General features: G+C 41.3%; 1 protein-coding gene across 2 annotated transcripts in view; it reads left to right on the forward strand.

Moving 5' to 3' along the window:
- CFTR (CF transmembrane conductance regulator) overlaps positions 1–17,982 on the forward strand; it is a 142,963-nt gene extending 124,981 nt beyond the window's left edge. For both annotated transcript variants that reach the window (XM_030549072.1, XM_030549073.1), the window contains 4 exons: positions 3,992–4,081; positions 11,433–11,605; positions 13,753–13,858; positions 16,882–17,982. In XM_030549072.1, the coding sequence (XP_030404932.1) occupies positions 3,992–4,081; positions 11,433–11,605; positions 13,753–13,858; positions 16,882–17,088 (576 nt within the window). In that variant the 3' untranslated portion in view covers positions 17,089–17,982. The remainder of the gene's footprint in view (positions 1–3,991; positions 4,082–11,432; positions 11,606–13,752; positions 13,859–16,881) is intronic.
- Positions 17,983–20,422: the final 2,440 nt, after the last annotated feature.

Genomic DNA, 20,422 nt, shown 5'->3' on the forward strand with positions numbered 1-20,422 from the left:
AACTTATTGGTTGGCAGTGACTGCTGGCCTGTGACAAAGGACAGTGTCGCTTGCGGGAAGGAAATAAGTTTAGGGAAACATGGCAGAATTTGTTAAACCCATTCATGTCCCAGCCCCAAAGGGACATTTTTAAGGTCTCAAAATCAGGGTTCCAAGAGCTGCGCAGGGTGCCTTGGTTCTCCTCCTATAGCAAATGGTTCTCATCATCGGGCCAATCAAACCAATCTGTCTGCCTTTGTTGGGATATGAGGGAAACTTAGAAAGAGCCTGAGATCCCTTATAGACTGTATTTCCCCCTCCATATTTCAGAACAGAGCGTAGATGAAGGAGGAGGGTTGCTCCTGTCTATTATGTATAGGAAATTGTTATGCAAGAGGTTTTAGGTGTAAACTTCATTTTGCACTACATGTAATTACTAACTAAGGAGCACACTTTCTGGCTGGGTGACATGAGATTCCTGCTAGAAAACACACATGCAGTTATAGGTCTATATTTCTGCATGTAATTGCATGGGTAATTATGGCAGCTATGTGCACAAGTGCCTATTTAATTGCCTCCCGTTTTCAAATTTCACATTGCAATGAACCCACTGGCTCATTACTGAGCTAGGGAGAAAGGATTTAGCCAGTGTAAGGAGCTGTGTTAGCCAAGTCAATATCCAGCCAGTATCTAATCCCCAGAGTACAGAGAAGAAAGTATTCTGGAGTCAGAAGGGACCAGGCTGGGCCAAGAGACAGATTGTGTGAGAGTTTGGGAGTTGGCAGCAGAACTAAGGGCAGACAGAAGGCAGCTTAAGAGCTAGGACTGAAAGCAGAGAGCTGGGCAGAGAAGCAGCATGTTGTCACATGCCTGCAAACAGGAGGTGTGGGGGTAGTTGAACATGGGACACCTTGGAGAATCGTGCTGCAGGGATTCCAACAAGACTCTTACCTTTATACCTTGAACTGGTCTGCCCCTAGAGTCTGCTTTAGGAACTGCGAGGTTGCTCTTCTGTTGTCATTAAGTAACCGTAGCTAGGATATTTGCACCTTTTAGTTTCCAGCAGTCCTGGGAAAGTAATATTCTATTACTCACATCTGTGAGTAGCCTCTGAAGGGCCTAGCACTTCAGTCTCCTACACAGCATTCAACTCCAAGTCTGTGGTGCCCCTAGCACACTACCAGACATCTAGAGGGGACTTTCATATGACAGCACTCAGAGATGTTCTTTAGAGGGATCAGTTACAGTATTTGGTGGGAATTAGCACCACACCTACTTACTATTGTATTTCTGCACTATTTTACCTTGACACTTGCCTATCGTAGGATGCCAATTCTGACTATAAACTGTAGATCATATCATCACCTTGTCAGTGTTCATCTAGGGTTATTTTGAACTGGTACCCAAGATGCAGAAGGTTCCATATCTATTACCAGTCCCCTGAGACATCAAGTTCCTCATTTGCCAGGTTTTCATGGTGCACTCATAACCAGCACAGAACTCCCTTTATTTCACTAGCAATTTGTTCCCTTGAAACATCTAATATTTACAGTGGCTTCCTTGTAATTGGACTCCGCACTGCACATGTGACACTAACACAATATTTACACAAGTGAGCCCTGCATAGATATTAAAGAGCTAGAAAGAAGGAAACGTCCTGCTGAACTGCGCAAGGAAGCTGCCAGAATTCAGGACAATGCCACACCTCGTTTGGGAATAAAATGCACTATTTTAAGTGCCGTACTTTAAGGCAAAGACTTTTTGAAAGCAGCATTAACAGGAAAAGCAGCAGTTTCAGAAAAAGAAGATACTGTACTTCGTGTGTATTGCACTTGGGAAGGAATGCTAGTCAGGTGATATGAACCTTTTCTAAAAACTGGTTTTGTTCAGTTAGCTTTTCTTCACTGTTGCAGGACTAAAATAGCTACTTTATTGGTTAACTATATGGCAAATGAAGTGTAAATGAAGCTATACCAGACACAGTTTTATCACTGCTATTAGCTCCACAGTGTCCAATAGTCATAAGAATCTAATCCTGATGCAAATATGCTCATCACCACCAAGAATTGTGACCCCTTTATTGGTCCCTGCTGCCTGGAGTTACGAGGGAGAGGCAAAGGGAGCATCACTTTAGCTGAGCAAGAGGGAACTGGAAGCCCAGCTCAGTTGGAGGGCATTATTCTACCAGCTGACCCAGGGGCTTGAGGAGCACATTTATACTGTTTACCCTCCAGACAGAATCCTCTTTTGCACTGACCAGCAGTGCAGGAACTTCATTTAAGCAGCTCCAGTGAGAGCAGAGTGGGACTCAGCACCAGCTTCTCATTTCTGGAGCCCTAAATAGCATCAGTTTATATCTGAAATCTTTGAATTAAGGCTATTTGAACATATATCAAAACCACTTTGGAATTTGACCAAAGGCATTGTATAGTAGTTCATCTCTGGGGTATCCCAAGGACTGGAGTCCCAGGTACACCTCAGGTTATGATTGTGCTAGTTTGGTCAAACTATGTGGGGAATCCTGTGTATTCCCCTAGCCAGACCTGATTTTAGCTAATGTTATCAGTGTCCCACTTTTAGAAGCATCAAAAGACACACTAAGGCTAAAAGACAGTTTCTGCAAGAAATTAAAGAGTTGTAATCACTTTCATTTCAAAATATGTTTCTTTTAAATAAACATTTCCAATAGGAAGACAAAAGGGATGAAGAGAAAATAATTTGCTCTCAACTTCATCTACAACTAATATTTGTTCAATGTGCACAGGGGGAGGAGCACAACCATTATAATATTTCCCACGAAGATACTATGACATTCATTGACAGTGAATTTTGTCTGCTATAGCCAATAAGGTGTATCAAGTGACACAGCAGCTATCACATTTGTTTAATCTCATTAGGAATAGTTGTACAATCTCAGTGCCATTTGAAGTACAGTATTTGATTTCTGTCAGAATCTAATACACTCTTGTAATATAAAAAGAGATTAAGCAAATATTTAATGTCAGCTGTGCCATCACTTTCCAAACTACAAACTGCACTATAGCGTCACTAGAGCGATGGGAGTGATTCTCCCATAAGCATAATTAATCCGTCTCCCTGAGAGGCAGTAGCTAGGTCGACAGAAGAATTTTTCTATTGACCTAGTGCTATCTACAATGGGGGTGGACTTTTCACACCCCTGAGCAATGTAACTGGGTCAACTTGACTTTTGGGTGTAGACCTGGCCTGAGAGATGTTCACTTATAGCTGTAAAAATAAGAAAGGGAACTGTTTCTGATCACATTGAAGTTAAAGGCAAAACTCCTACAGACTTTAGGGGAGAAAGATCATTCTCAAGATTAAGAAATCTCCAGCCTCTCCACACACCCCTCCCTGACAGGGCATACAAAAGAGCAGAAGAAAGCGTCAGTTGTGCAAGACTCCTGTATAAATGGATTATTGCTATTCCTCTCATAACTCAGACTTTGCTATGTACTGAGTATCACGGGAACTAAACTGAGGCACAGAACTGCTGTTAAGGTTATATTGGATTGTGGTGATACATAAGGAAGTGTCATGAAGCTTGGGTAACTTTTGGTTACAGCTGTTCAGTAAATGGATTTTCTGTTCCACAGGAAAACTCAAGATTTTGAAAAAAAAATCATCCAAAATCTGAATAAAAGCCCTGAATGTTAGGGGACACTTAAATTCTGAAAAAAAAAAGAATATTTTGAATTGATCTGGACTTGAAGCATTTTATGTAATGTTTCAAAATATATAATGAAGTCAATTTCAAAATACAATGTCATTTTGAAATAAAAAAAGTTTTGTTCAAAAAATATCAAAATGGGATATTTTGACATTTTCAAAACTTTTTTCTTTCCAAAATGAATTTGTCAAAACCATTTTGTGGAATTAAAAATTGGTTTAATTAAAACAGCCTTTTCTGAATTTTTTTTCCCCACGATCTATCTACATTTTTGGTATGCCAAGCAGTTTTAAAATTATTTCTTATTTATTTTGTTCTCCACAGAAAGTGTTTATATTTTCTGGGTCTTTTCGGAAAAACTTGGATCCTTATGGACAATGGAGTGATGAAGAATTATGGAAAGTTGCAGATGAGGTAAAGCTGTTCAGTATTATTTGTGTTGTTCATCAATACTACTTGTGTAACTCCCCTGTAATAAAGGCAATTACGGCAGGAAGGAATTTAGCTCAATAACTATACAATTATTATTTATGTAGCATCATACATAACATGGTGCTCAAACAAAAAACATTGTCCCTGCCCAGAAGAGTTTACAGTCTAAATGGGATAAGTATAAGCCAAACAATTACAAGTTAAAATGGCAATATTAGGTGCTTCTATTTGACGTCTCTTATCAAGGCCATGTCTACACTATTGGTACTATAGCAGCACAGTTATACCACTGAAGTGCTACAGCGTAGATGCTTCCTACAGTGACAGAATTTTTTCCCCCAATCACTATAGTTAATCCATTTCTCCAAGTGGTGGTAGCTAGGATGATAGAAGAATTCTTCTATCGACCTAACTGCATCTATACCATGAGTTAGATTGGCTTAATTACAGCATTCAGGGGCATGATTTTTTCACACCTTTGAGCAACGCAGCTAGGTTGATCTAAATTTTAAATGTAGACCAGGCCTAGGACAGTTTTGCAGATGGTCTTTCTAATCATTGTTCTTTCACTGCCTGACTGAAGAGAGATTTAGAAATTTATATAATTACCCTTGCTTCTTGTTCCTTAAACAACCTGCTTTACATCACTAGGCCATAGCCTGCCATCAGTCAGTGGACTTCAAAGGAAGTTCTTTGCACAGACATTGTAGGCAGATTATTGACAACGTATAGCCCATCCTTTGTACATTGGAGTTTAAGTACTGAGCAAGTGACCTTTTTAACAGTGACCACATCACCTAGAAAGTCAGCTGCAGTCAATGTGTAAACTGCCTATACCCTCAGCAATGCTCGATTCTTCAAAGCTCAGCCCCAATAAGGAGATGCTAAACAGATTTTGGGTTTTTCACCCCCTCACCTTCTCCAGTGCTTCTCTCAAAGCACTGGAATGGGTTACCTAAAGAGGTGGTGGAATCTCCTTCCTTAGAGGTTTTTAAGGTCAGGCTTGACAAAGCCCTGGCTGGGATGATTTAGCTGGGAATTGGTCCTGCTTTGAGCAGGGGGTTGGACTAGATGACCTCCTGAGGTCCCTTACAACCCTGATATTCTATGATTTTTTCATTATAATCCAAATCTCTTCTTTTCTCCTCCAAAACCCCTAAAAATACTCAGACTTGGAATTGTCTGTATGCAGTTCAGAACTGTCTGTGGGCATAAAGTTTGCCTGTTACTGTTCAGTGTATGACTTAACCACAACTGTAATTAAACAAAATGTAGCTTAAGTGATTATAGTGTGTTACATTTATATAGTGTCTTAGAAACAAAACAGAGAGAAAGGTTAATACTTTGCTTATTACCCAACAAATCTGCTTTTGGCAGAGCCAAGTGGAGGAAAACATTAATAAAACTTGCATGCAACACAGTCTAAGTGCTCTGATCTATTATTTAGCATAGGTGAGGTTTCAGGATATGACTCTGCTGGATGACCCAGCAAGAAACACAGATGAGGAAGTTTGTTTAGAAAATTCATTGCACCATTTTTCATTCTGATGTTTTTCTGGTCATATTAAAATGTCACTAGAAGACATAATTTTCAACCAGAATCTTTAAAGATGAATTATAAAGCTAAAATGAAAAACATCCTAATAGGTGCCTCATATCCCAACTAGCCGGGCTGCCTTGGGGATAAGAATCGAAGATGGGCATTCAGCTCAGTAATGTTTTAACTAATCTTTGTCAAAAATGTTTTTCAGTCATTGCAATTCCCTAGCACTTCTTGGCTTACTAAAGACAACTCAGAATGCAGCACTTTATGACATCACTCCTTCCAACACATGCAGCAACTTATGTCATGAAAAGATGCATTCTGGGATGGGATTAACAAACCCAGAAGTCCCATGGGAATGGAGGAAACATAGTGGAGCTTTAGATTCGATTTTACCAAACTGGTGGAAATTGATGGTTTTCTTGCTATGTTGATGATTTGTTAATGTCCTTCAAGCTCTCCAGGATACATAAACCCATGTTTTCATGGAAAAGTTAGTACAAAATTTCCTCAACTAAAGATAAGTTTGTACTATGCAAACCAGAACCTCTATCCTGAAAACACTTGTACATGTTTAAATATATGCATATGAGCAGTGCATGTATTTATGTTCATGCATAAATTCTTGCAGGATTGGACCTCATATGACTATAGTTTTATTTAGCATGAGCAAAAATAACAGTACTATAGAAATCAAAATATGCTCAGAGCCGACTGTTATTAAAATATAAAAATATAAGTAATGTACATATAAGACCATATAAAAAGCCAGCCCATTTTTGAAAAAAGCTTATCAGATCATGGTAAGGAGTGTAAATATTTCAAGACGATAGAACAAAAAAAACAAAACTAACCACGACCTTTGACTTACCTTTTACTGTCTGTTATCTGCATATCTGACTGGATAATTAATTTATGGTACAGCATTGCCAATCCCAACAGTCTTTTTCCACCTTTATCACCACTAGTCTCGCGCTCCCTTGTTTCCCTGGCAATCTCCAAAAAGCACAAAAATCTGTGTCAAACCTTAGGAGTCTCTCTCTCTTGAGGAGGGTCACACAGCTATTGTGTAGATTCAATTTAAAAGGTACCAGCTTCAGGATCCAGGCAATAGTCATTAACCTCTTTGGTCACTCTCAACTTTTGTGTAACCAGCAGCATAATTACCTACAATCCCAAAGGAACATACAATTATACAGCCCAGAAATAAGCTGGACACACACCAATCGCTTTTGGAACATAAGAAAGTCTTTCTAGGATGAGATTTTTGAACCTGCTTAGGTGTCATTTAATGCTATTCAGAGTGGTTGTAAGATAGCTCTGGTAGCACTCCACATTTCACTTTGCACAGGTATAAGTGATGACTAAGGCTATGAGACCGTCACGGAGGTCATGGATTTTGTGTGTTTAGATGAGCCTCCATGACTTCAGTCCCCCCTTGGCAGGGCTCCAGCTGTCAGCCCCCTAACAGCAGGGCTTCAGGCTTTGGTGATTTGTTTATTGGCCAGGACCTGTCTATGACTTTTAATAAAAACACCCCATGACAAAATCTTAACCGTAGTGATGTCAGGATACAAGGCAGTGAAGAGTTAAGTCCCGGCTCTCACTCGCTCCTGTTCAAAGAGAAAGCCAGCTCTTCCCATGAGCTCCTGGTCAAGTGATGAGTATCACCTGTTTCTATTAGTGCACATTCACCAATGAACTCCTGCTAGTTCACTTTTCAGGAGCTCCATTTATCTGCTAGTCCTGATCAGACTCTGGGGCTTACAAATGGGGCCTTTTTTCCCAAAGCTTCCTCAGTTCAGATCCAGGGCATTAATCTGTTCCAGTGCCTTCTCTGGGGTTTCTTTCCCATGCTAGACAATTGGGGGTGGAGCATCTCTTGTCCATGGAAGTGCTCCTGTAAAGCCCTGAAGATTCTGTACACCCCATTACATATCCCTTTCCAACAGTTTATCCCTGCCTCTGGCTCTCTCTACCATCTTCCCCATTCATTATCAGTCTTTGCCTCTATTTTGTTTCTTCCCAGTCAGCTCTGCTCAGTCACGATCTCCCTCAAACACCCCACCTGGCCACTGTCTCCCCTGCACCACTCACCCCATGGAATGGACAAGAGAGCCAGCCAACCAGCACCAGACCAATTCTCTTCCCCCTTTTGTATCCTGGGCCTATGGCAACTCTGGGAGTAGGGCACAGTCTGCTTCCTGCATCCAGGGCTTGGCTGGCTTTCTCTCCCTGCTCACAAGGTCCACAGCAGGTTCTTTCTTTTTCTTCCCCACATTCCAGGGAAGAGAGTGCCTTGATGGTTCCTTCCCATCCCCCTAAGACAGATTGCAGTGGAAGTTCCAGGGATGAGAAGTGGGAGTTGGTTAGTGGCTGCAGGTTCAGACTAGAGCTGATCAGAATTATTTTGTCTCCCTGTGGAAAATTTTGACTAAAATGATGGGGGAGGGTCCCACTTATGTCAAAACTTTCAACAGAAAAATTTAAATTTTTATCCAAAAACAAATATTTATTTTTGAGTGAAAATTTTGGTTTCCACATGGAAAAAGACAGTTTAAAAAAATTATTTTATATATTTATTGAGACATGCAGACACTTTCTGGGAAAATGTTAGTTTGGTCAAAAAACAATTTTCCAGTCACTAATATTTGACATAACATTTTCAAGCAGGTGTAGCTGAGAGGGAAGAGCGGTCTGGGCTCTCCTCACTTAGTCTTCTTGAAGCCTGAGAGTCCCAGACATGGGACACTGCTTCCACTGCTGAATAGTCAAGCAAATTCTAGTGGTGATTTTTGATTGGGAATGTCCTCTCCAGGTATAAACTAAAAAGGAGATTTTTAAAGAGCTAGGCCTTATTTACAATACCAAGAAGAATTTTTATTTGAAAGTGCATTGTTAGGGAGCAGCGGCCATTTTGGGACATAACACAAGGAGTCAGGAAATTCTCTTTAAGAAAAAAAACTGCCCTCCTTAGTTGTTTGGCATATAAAATAATAAACTGAACAATGCAAAACAAAGAGCAGTGAAACAGAAATGTTACAGAATCATCCTATGCATTTAAAAAAAATAGGCCTGATCTGATTGTGTATGGACTCTGTGCTCTCTTGAAAGCTAGTTTGTTAGAGAATGCTAGAAACAGCTGATGTGACTTGGAGAGGACAGCATAAAAAGAAAGTTAGTTTTCACTTGTTCCTGTGTTAAATGCTTCTGCTCCAGTTTAGCTGCTGCAGGGTGCAGTGAGGACATTCAGCAGCTACTGCTGAAGTCAACATCACATCTTAACTTTCTTTGCAGCTCTACTAAGATCAAGGGCCTAGATTCACAGTGGTACTTTGGCATTAAGATGCTGAGTGTTGCAATGCCTAACTTTTGCCACTAGAACTCACTGCAATTTGCAAAGCCTGAGTTAAGTGCCTTGGCTCACCATACAGTACAGGAGGAGAGATAGGCACTTTAGAATGAAATCCACAAAACCCAGCATGCTAAATGGGGAGCCAGCTAAGCTAGCCAATGGTAGATGCTAACAGGAATGTGTGCTAAACCCTGCCCCTGTCTCAGAGATAGGTATCCAAGTCAAGGTTGCATGGAGGTACCTAAATTGTCTAGCAATTCTCAACTGTGAACCCTCTTTAGTACTAGGCATCTAAGGCATTGCCCCAAAAAGCTAGGGTGGAAAGTTTCCTCATAACTTTTAGTCCAGTGGCTAGGATACTGATCTTGGTTGTAGGAGACCCTGAGTTCAAGGCCCTCTTTCACCTGATGAGGAGAAGGGATTTGAATTGAATGTGCTACTTCTCAGGTGCATGGCTTAGTCATCAGCCTATGGGATATTCTGATGTAGGTCTCTCTCAATCTCCCCTGTTGAAGCTGTTGCATTTTGGATAAATAATTAGTCAGTTCAGCCACAGAGAGAGAGAGAGAACAAGCACACAAGCATGAGAATGGCTCCACAGTCTGGTTTTTAGAGGATTAACCCAGGATGTAGCTGACCAGGATCAAGTCCCCCTGCTGCAACCTTCACCCCCCACCCCCAAGTTGTTTTGTGTCAACTCACCTGAGGACCTGATGCAGTAGCCAGCCTCTGACCACACCTAGCAGCTCAGGCTCCGCCTGTGAGTAAGACAGCCAAGCACCTATCTTCCCCTGGTTTGTGAATTACTCTGTGGCTTAGGCAGGAGAAAAATGCTCAGATGCCTAGAAGCAGGCAGTAGTGCGCATGCCCAGAGGCAGAAATATATTTGTCTAGGGAACTATACTGTAAAAATGTAGGAACCCACTGGGTTCAGATGGATTTTTGTGAATTGCACTGAAGCCTAAAACTGAGATTTAGGCACATAAACCTGGATTTAGGGACTTAAGTACTTTTGTGGTTCAAGGTCAAAGTATGGAACGACTAAACTTGAACACTCTATTGTGGTGCTGTTGTAACACTGACAGACCCTGGTTGTCGGTGGGCAGGAATGAACCTGGGATCTTTGGAGCTAAAAGCATGAGCCTTTACTGCATAAACTAAAAGCCACTTGGCTGTTTGCTAAGGCTGTAGCAGACTCATTAATCTCTACGTGGTCTCAATGACACAACATCACACCCAGGTGGTGTGTGGGCTATGCTGGCACAATATTTCAGCATCATCATGTTACAGTGCCATGCAGACTCCCTAGGCCAAACTTTGCTCTCAGTCAAAATCAGAAGGGCAGCAAAGAATGTACATCAGAACAGAATTTGGCCCCGTGACCAGCGCAGACATTGTTTTAGAATGAAAACATCCTTTCTACTTGTATCAGTTGGCTCAGTGATTGAGCAGATAGCTGAGCAGTGAAGAAGTGAGCAGTGACCTGCACACAGCTAGTATGCTAATGCTGCTGAAAAAACCCGAATACCAAACGGAATTCTTCAGAACTTCATCATCTGGGCTCAGTCATTCTGCTTTGCTAGAGCGCCTGTATTAGATGAAAAGGAAGTGGATTTGGAATTCTTCCTGCCTTATGATACAGAGGAAAATTAGTTGCAAAATTACAAATGGCATTTGCAAAACCAGTTTTGCCCTTTATAACTACTATTTTCAGTTTTACTGTAAGTTGTTGCATAGCTTATAGCACTACAATAATGCACATTTTTGAGTTTTGGAATTCACAAAAGTCATGGGTAAGGTAAAAGTTTCTCTGACAATGCCAGTGAAAGATTTTGCAGGCCAAAGATTGTAGCGAGTCTAGGCATTTTGGGGAAACATGCTAAAGCATGTGGTGTGTGGTATTCTTGTCATCTTTCAGACAAAGGAAGAAGAGGATGGAAATAGTCTCAAAGCCATGGTTACAACTGCTTTGGAAACCTGTGTTATTTTCTCTATTGGTGTAGTGTGCTGTGTGAGATTTCTACTCCTAGTAACTAAGGAGCCCCGGCTGCTTTTGAAAACATCTTCCCTCAGCATTACTGGTGACGCACATCACCACTGAATAAAATGAATCGCTTTCCTTTTAGACGACTAACTCAGAATGTTTTGGTCAAAACACCAAATCTCATTATGTCTTATAAACAAACAACTTTAACTCTCAATGTTCTGACATATGCCCCAGTGTTCAGTCTGAATCAACAATGCATGATCTTTCACTTCTTCCAACTTTTTGTTTTGAATAATTTTATTCCAAAGATTCTCATTTCTTCAGATCACATTTTCTGCTTAGTCTCAGAATCAAAAGGCAGAGAGGTTAAAAGGATGGGTTGCTGTAACAAAGAACCAGCAGTACCAATTTCTGTCATACACCTTTCTCTGATTTTTCTCTCCTGCAGGTTGGACTGAAGTCTGTAATAGAGCATTTTCCAGGCCAGCTTGATTTTGTTCTTCTAGATGGTGGCTATGTCCTCAGCCATGGACACAAACAATTGATGTGTCTCGCCAGATCAGTTCTCAGTAAAGCTAAAATCCTGCTGCTTGATGAACCAAGTGCTCATCTTGATCCTATGTAAGTTTTCCTGATTCTTTACTATATTCCAGTGTGAGGTAGGGAAGTCAGTGAGGCAGCACAGCAGAGAAAGTTATTTTGTCTCATTTCTAGTTCTTTTTAGGGCTAGATTTTGACTTAAGGTACAGCCCTGAGCAAGGGATGGTACGTAAACTGTCCCATCCCAGTAGCTATGCTGGGAATCATTGTGCCTTACACGTGGTCCTGCCCCTACTTTCTCTTTGCTCCAGTAAGATTAGTAATTTACAGGTGAGCTGTACCAATGGTACATTACTACCCCTGCATGGTAGAAAGAAGAGTGCTATTCCCTACTTTTCTCTGCCTAGCTGTTCCCAGGAGAGAGTAAACAGGCAAGTATCCTCACTTACTCCTACACAGTCAGAGGGTCTGGGTACTCCCCTGGGTTCTTACTCCTTTGTGTGGATGTACAATTCAAGTCACAATTTACCTCTTAATAAAAATATTTACAGCTTACTTCCATGGGTGCTATAAACACCATATCTGGGAGTTAGGTATGTTATATGTGGGGAAACTAACGCAGAGGGCCGAATTCATCCCTAATGCATAACTATATCTCCATTAACTATATGAAGTCTCAGTTTGACCCAAAGGGGTAAAGGGAATTGACTGAGGCCACAAAGCAAGTCAGTGTCAGAACTAGGATTAGAAACCCAGGAATTCCTGGCTATTAGCCCTGTGCTCAATACACAAGAGCATGTTATTGTTATGATTACTAATTATTATTTCCAGCACAGTAGCACTGGAAGGGCAAGGCCCCATTAAGCTAGTCACTCTACAAACATATAACAAAGACAATCTCTGCCCCAAAGAGTTCACAATATAACTGTAAGGCTGTAGTGAACAGGTGGATCTAGCAAACAGCTTAGAGGGAGCACAAGGAAACAACGAGGGAGTTGCCTGGAATGAGTTCCTATTTTACAGCTTTATAACTCAGCAATAAAAACACTTTATCTTTTGTCTGAAACTTTTTAAACAATCTCCCTACCGGGGCAAAAACTGCAATGTTTGGTTAAATGTTCACTGAGGCTAATGTGGGGGATAAAAAAAAAAGAGAGAGAGAATTCCTGTGATGAATTAATTCACTGTATAGCCACTTGACTGGTATAACAGTGTCTTTTACTGGTTTGAAATAAAAATATTTTCAGCCTATAAAAAGCAGTGACTGCATGTGCAAAATACTTCTTTCTTGTAATATATTTGATTAAGTACCAAATTGTTACAGTTGTTCTGAAACCATTTCTCAATTGCTAGTGCCTCTCCCTGGCAGTGTCTCCTATAACAGCACTCATTTTTGGATGTAATTCTTAGGAACTGGAATTCTGAGAGGCAGCACCTTGTAGAGATATTAATACCTTAGACATTGTCCACTAAACAATATGGAATGAGAAAAACCACAGGCCATTGAAAGATTACAGACTGGAAGACATTTGTTAATTCTAATGCCTTTTCAAGGTGCCAGAGCCTTAAATAAGTCAATAATTGTCAGCATGTGTGAATACAAATAATGTTTAGAGCTAACACCACCACTCTTATTATTTTAGCCCATGCTCTGGGACACTCCCACCTCACAGGGTCCTAGACACTGGATTCCAGCCCAAGCCGGGACATCTACACTGCAGTTAAACAGCCTGCAGCCCCAGCCCGTGTCAGTTGGCGTGGGCCAGACGTATGTTTTTAATTGCAGAGGAGTCATATCCTGAGTGTGGCACTTTATGATAGCACAGAATACACACTTGTAAATACACTGAATGGCGAAAAGCACAGGCCTAACTAAACATCACTGCTGTGTTTGGTAGAATATGAACTAGTTCAATTCATCTCTAGCCAAACCAGAGAAATACGGGATTTACCCCAAAATAATGATAATAGTGGATAGCACATTTACTAAAAGGAACATCATAAATTTCTATATACATTACAGAATTATAAAAATGTGTCAAATAATTTTAATTACAACTTAAATTTTATAATTGCAATCTACTGTAGTAGGAATGTAACTTTATGGGTGTCATTCTGAAATCTTTACATTGTGCAGCTCAGTATTAAAAGGCTGTAAGTTGAGAACTTGCTAAAATGTGCCAATTTCTGTATAATATTCTACATGCCAAAACTGTTTTATCTTTCAGAACCTTTCAGGTGATTAGAAAAACACTGAAGCATGCATTTGCAAACTGTACAGTAATACTCTCAGAACACAGACTGGAAGCAATGTTGGAATGTCAGCAATTTTTGGTGAGTGCTGTATCTTTTTAAAGTGATTTCCTTATAACTGACAGATATGGGCTTTGTACAATATTTTAAGTAACTCTTCTATGGTTAGATTACCCATTTCTGCTGCCTAGGGTCAGTTCAAATATCTGGTGCCGTCTTTATTCTAATTGGCTGGAAGTGCATAAGAATTGTCATCTTATTGTACATTATTACAACAACTATGCAGGTGTCTGTACCTGTTTTTAATTAATATGAGGACATATGGGCAGAAGAGTAACTAGAGAACTGCAACAGAAGTATCCTGCCTAAGATGGTTAGACTGCTGTGTTTCTCGCTAGAAACAACCTGAAATTTCCTTTCTGTGTTAAAAACTGTTAATAATTTGTTAAGGAAATGCCAGTATTTTAGTTATGTTTTTTCATGAGATAACAATGGCTAGTAAAGAAAATGGGATGAACTGTGTGTGAAAGCTGAGAAGTTTAGATATTTTCCTGTATACTTTCCTGGATCTCAGAGAGAGGGGATGTTTTAATATTTCTTTTGCTACCATATAGCTCAGAATATACATTTGGTCAAGTGCATGGTTTTCTCTTTAAATTATAGCAGTTTTAGAGTTGCATTGCTATGCAGTTGGATAGCAAGAATATAATCTGAAACAGAAGTGGACTATGCAATAAATGAGATATACCCCTTGTGAACCACTATTCTTATTCTATATATTGTATACTCATGTAAAAGATGGAGTTCTTTGCACAGACCATTGTGAAGCCTGATTCATTAAGGTCCTTTCTAGTTATACCTTTTAATTCACAGACAAAAATCTTCTAATACACAGTTAAAGTGTATTTCAGTGGAGTTCTGCTAACACCCAGAAAACATACATTCTTTCCAAACATTTAAGAATTATTTAATTTAAAAATGAGAATGGCTGGAAATGAAAAAATAAGAGATCCAGTCAATTCTCCAAGTACTACTATCACCCATGCAATGTATACCATATACCTAGCCATATCTTTTCCCCCTGGTCTTGCCCTGTAATCAGGACTGGCACTAGGGGTTTGAGCACCCTAGACGCACGGCCATTTCGCTGCCCCGTGCGCTGGTCCCCCGGCTCCGCAGTCCTTCCTGTGGACGGTCGGCTGCTCCCGCGGCTCCAGTGGAGCTGCTGCAGTCGTGCCTGTGGGAGCTCCACAGCAGCCGCGCGAGCAGCCGACCTTCCGCAGGCACCACTGCGGCAGCTCCACCGGAGCCGCCTGCCGCCCCCTCCGGCAAAATGCCGCCCCCTAATAATGCTGGTGCCCTAGGCGATTGCCTAAGCCACCTAAATGCAAGCACCAGCCCTGCCTGTAATGGAAACATACTCTATCGAATCCATACAAGCTGGGTGGGAGAAGATGGGATATTGGACAGTGGAGGGAGAGGGGTTTTATTAACACTGAAATATTTAGGCTCATAGTTTTAGAACTAGATGTTTTTAACCTTTTAAAGTGTAACATGGGTAAAATGTGGTGCTTTCCCCTATCCCCTTCCATACTCCTGATAACCCAGGTACATTCCAGTCCCCTATGCTCATCATCAATGCCCCCTCAGTCTGCTGTACCTTCCCTTCATCACTCCTTGCAAGTCTCCATGTACCCCTCCTCCTTCCTTCCCCCAAAGCTCTCCATTGCAAGATCAGGTAGCAGAGCTCTTTGTCCCCTACACCCAGCCCAAACACCAGTCTGCCCCCAGCTCCATGCCTGTTCATATTTTTCCTCTTCCCACCTCTGGGGCTGGATTAAAGCAATTGGGGGCACTAAACACACTCTCACATAGGGACTGGCCTTGACTCTGTGCTGTGCTAACACCCCCCATGCACCTCATCCTAGTGCCCTGCCCCTCATTGGGGTGACCATGGCAGGAAATTAGATTGGTATAATTGCGTTGCTCAGAGGTGTGAAAAATCTACCCATCGTGTGATGCAGTTAAACCAACCTAACCCCCAGTTTAGACAGTGCTACTCAGGAGAACATGCTGGTGTGTCACTGTAGAGGCTTCTGTGTAGACAAGCCCATAAAGGGACTGGAGCTTTCTTCAGGCAAGTCCAAAATACCCCAGAAAAAAAGCAAATAAAGAATAGCAAAATGGCAAACAATCTTTAATGTACACAGTCTCTTTTAAACAGCACAGCAAGAGGGTCAGTTCCTGCTTGCTTCCTAGCCTGAGGCTTGATCTATATCTGAAAGTGAGATTGATATAGCTACATTGGTCAGATGTGTGAAAGGTGCAGCCTAACCCCAGTGTACACACAGCTATGTCAACAGAAGAATGGGTGCATCAACACAGCTAACTTCATTCGGGGAGATGATGTTCCTATACTGATGGAAAAACTCCTTCCATGGGTGTAGGCTGCGTCTACGCTACAGGGTTATGCTGACATTGCTACACTGACATAGCTATTCCGGTATAGTCTCCGTAGTGTAAACGCAGCTTGAGTTTGAGGTGGGAAAGCCCTCCCCCTTGGTTCCCTTCCACCAACCTTCCAGTACTTTTTTGTATATCCCTGCTTTAATAAGCCCCTGGTTAACCCCTTCCTTGCCTACTTTGGAGTGGATTTATTATATTATGAAGCTCTTTATAATATAACTCTTTGTAATTCCCTCATGAACTGCACCTGGATTCCTCCAGCCCGCACCAAAATACAAGAAGGCACCTTTCAGCAATGCCAATAAAATGAAACATATTGGGAGATTAAGGTCAAAACTTTCATAGTTAAGATGAGCTAAAGAGAGAGAGAGAAAAAAAAAGGACCATTTTTGAAACTGAGCACCAGGAACATTTCCCAAACACCATAATTTTAAAACTCCTCTTCTGGTTTGTAATGAAAATTAGTCAGTCATTTCACATTTCAAACTATGTAAAAACAGCTTTTTTGCTCTTTTCCCAATGTAAGTTCTTGAACTTTTCCCTCCTGTCAGTCTGTGCTACCCCGCTATTTTATTTAGTTAACTGAATTCTATCAGCACTATTGATATAGGTCTAAATGATTGAACATGTTTCATTAGGTAATAGAAGAGAGTAAAGTGCGGCAATACGAGTCGATCCAGAAGCTGCTGAATGAAAAGAATTCCTTCAGGCAGGCTATCAGCTACTCTGATCGCCTGAAGATATTCCCACTACACCGCAAGAATTCAAGCAAGCGCAAGTCTAGACCCAAAATCAGTGCCTTGCAGGAAGAGACAGAGGAAGAAGTGCAAGAGACCAGGCTGTGAGAATGGGTGGAAACACTTCCTCTTGGGAGTTAACTGGTGGAGTTTGGGGGAATACAGTACTGTACCTCAAAAACGGGAGAAGCGTGACCAACACCACTGAAATTGCAGGAACAAGCCCAGATTCAAATTTTCAGGAGGCATTAAATGACATTTATGGAAATGGCTGCCCTCCAATGGTTAAATTGTGTGTGAGGCATTACATATCCTTGAAGATTTACCACTTGTTCTGGTAAGCCAGGCTTCCTTGTAAAAGCTGCTTTACTGTGGAACAAAACTAGACGATGGGCAGAGATAGGAATCCGTTTAGACCAACTTAATCATTTCATCAAATTTTCAAAACTTTTGCTGACGTGTGTTTGGGAGGAGGGGAAGGTGGCAGAGGAGGAATGTTAAAAAAAAAATCAAGCTTGAATGGAAAACGCTAAAATAAAAAATGTACAATGATAGTTTTAGGTTCACTTACTCCCTGAAAAGGGGTTGAGAAAGCACCAGTGACCCACTCGGAATATTTCCTCCTATTCATTCTTCAGGTGCTTACTGTATCTCAGCACTGCAGAAAAGGCAAATGCCTTTCATAACGCTGCAGAGCTTCAAGCATGCAGATGACAATGAAGGAAGAAGAGGATGTTGTCTTGCAAGCTGCTCAACATCCGTCATTTCTCAGCGGTTAAAAGATGATAATGGGAGTTAATATTTCCTTTTGAAATCTAGGAGACTATTGGCCCAGCCTTGCAAACACTAATTGGGTGGAGTGCATGTTAATATGGGCAGTCCCCTTGTAGTAAATGGCAGGACTTCCAACAGCTGAAGAGTAATATTCTGTGTGTTTAGGTCAGACACCTTTACATGCTTTTTATCATACTTTGTACAAAGAACAAAAACTTTGAAGTAGACTTTAATAATGGAATCAGTTTTTATATGCTTCTGTTTTGCAGTTTTCAGATGCAACTGAACTTTTCTCTAGAATATTTTATTTATTTTAATATTGTTGCAAACATTTATTACGAGAATGCCGTATTTTAAGAGTGATTATGCACTATAAAGAAAAATATATTTGTATAAAAAGAATTTTTATATTTGAAACATCTCCTTTTTATGCCACTAGTCCTTTTTATTGCATGTTATAGTAAAACTGGAAAAAAAATGACAGTATCCCAGAGACATCTCCACTAGCATCCTAAGTCACCTTTATTGGGATGCACAGAAGCATTCTGGCAACACAAGTATGTTAAGCTTCTATTTAAATAAAAACTCTCTTAACTCAAACTGCTTATGTAACAAGTCATGATAGTTGCAACAGAAATATTCTGCTGCTCCACTAAATGAACACTGCCTATCAAACAAAATACATTTAATTTTTTATTCTATTTATTACCAAAGTAGACAACATGATGTACAGCATGTCAATAAAATTAAGACTGTGTACAATTCCACTATCTGGCTTTGTTTGGTTTGTTAAAAAGACAATTCTACTGTCTATTTCCTTGTGCGTTTTATATCTTATGGTTGCTAAGCTAAATGCAGATGATAAAAATGTATCTGGAAACAGTGTTGAACTTTCCAAGCCCTTGTAAATTGAGATGTTCTCTCTGATAAGGGCAAAAAGAATTATTCGTTGAGATATGTTGTCCACGTATATTCTGTCTTTGGTGCACTTGCACCCCATGTGCTGGAGATCAGAGTCTGTCAGTGCTTGTTGGAGCCAGGCATGCACAGGGAGTCTCTGCATGCTCCAGTAATGAGGGCATAAAGGGTGGAACAGGCCCAATCACTATTTAGTTCCTTCATCATGGCAGAATCCAGACGTTGTAGGACCCCATAGTAGTGAACAGGAGGATGGATCATGGAATACACATGGACAACACACCTCAAAGAACTCCCGCTACTATAAGGTAAGTAATTTTTCTTTCTTATTTGAGTGCTTGTCCATATACAGTCCACACTTGGTGACTAATAAGCAGTGACCTGTAACAAGGGTGGGTGCATGGAGTCTATTTAAACAAAGATTGCAGCACAGCTCTGCCAAAAGCAGCATTAGACCTTTATGCTTATGCTTTGGGGGTGGGGGGTTGGTTTGCGAACTTTTTTAAGATTTCAACTTTTCATCCCAATTCAGGATGGGGAAAAATGTCAAAATCTCAAAAATTTTCAGGGGACAGAAAAACTGTTTCTTGCCCAGCTCCAGCAACAACTGCTAGAACATTGGTGGACACCCTCAGTGCTGTAGAGAGACCAAAAGGCAGGACTCTGTGTTGATAGTTGTTCTGCCTCACCTGAAATCTTAGATACTTCCTCTTTGTTGTGTGGATGGAGATATGGAAGTATGCAGCTTGTAGACCAAGAGCCACAAGCCAGTCTCCTGGAACTAGTGATAGAATTATATGAGCTAAAGCTACTATTCTGACTTTGAAGTGTGGATGATACTATCATCTCTTTCTCTTCAGTATTAGGAAATCATTGGAGAAAAAGCCTTTCCTCCTGTACTGTAAAGGAACATCATATGCCCCAAGAGACAAAAGTGACTCCATCTCCTAGTGTAACACTCTCTGATAAGAGGGGCCCCTGAAAAGGGATGGGACGGGTAGGCAGAGTATGGAACTGTAGGTAGTCCCAGTCAGGGTGAAGGGATGTCCACGCCACACTAGCATGGAAAGGTTAAGGGGGCTCAGAAGGTGTTAAGTAACCTGAAAGGCCCCACCTGAAGAGGAGTTAGGCTTAAGTGACAAGCACTGACTGAGGATGGAGCCCAGCTGGGCAGGAGCAGGCAGGGCTGGTATAAGGGCAGAAAGTGAAGACAGAATGTGCTGCAGTGTGGAAGTTGGCAGTAACTCTCTGGGCTTAAAGAGAGAAAGGAGGAAACCCAGGGGGACAGTAGAAGCCCTGGGATCCTGGCCCTGAAGGAAGTAAGTGTTTATCCAAAAGGGTGATGGACAAGGAAGCCTGACAGAGGTGGAATAGGAAGCAGACCATGGAGACAACAGCAGGGTTTGGGATGGTGCAACCCTTAGCCCCTGATTTGAGGGTCCTTGGGCTGGAACCTGGAGTAGTGTGTGGGCCTGGGTTCCCCTACCAGCCCATAGGGAAGTGGCATAACCTTGAATTGGAGGACTGCCTGGAACATTATCTGCATGGCTAGTCCAGTGAGACTGATACCCTGGAAGGGGAAAACTATAGTGAGCTGGCTGGAGGGCCAAGTCACAAAGAGGGAGCACCCCAAGTCATGAAGAGAAAGCACTGTAACTCCTGGAGGGTGAGAAGGGTCACAGCACGAACAAGAGACAGAAGGGGGCATCAGACTGGACAGAGCTATTCCCAAGACACAGCCACAACGAGG

This window comes from Gopherus evgoodei, chromosome 1 (assembly GCF_007399415.2).
Source record: "Gopherus evgoodei ecotype Sinaloan lineage chromosome 1, rGopEvg1_v1.p, whole genome shotgun sequence".
Lineage (NCBI taxonomy): Eukaryota > Metazoa > Chordata > Testudines > Testudinidae > Gopherus > Gopherus evgoodei.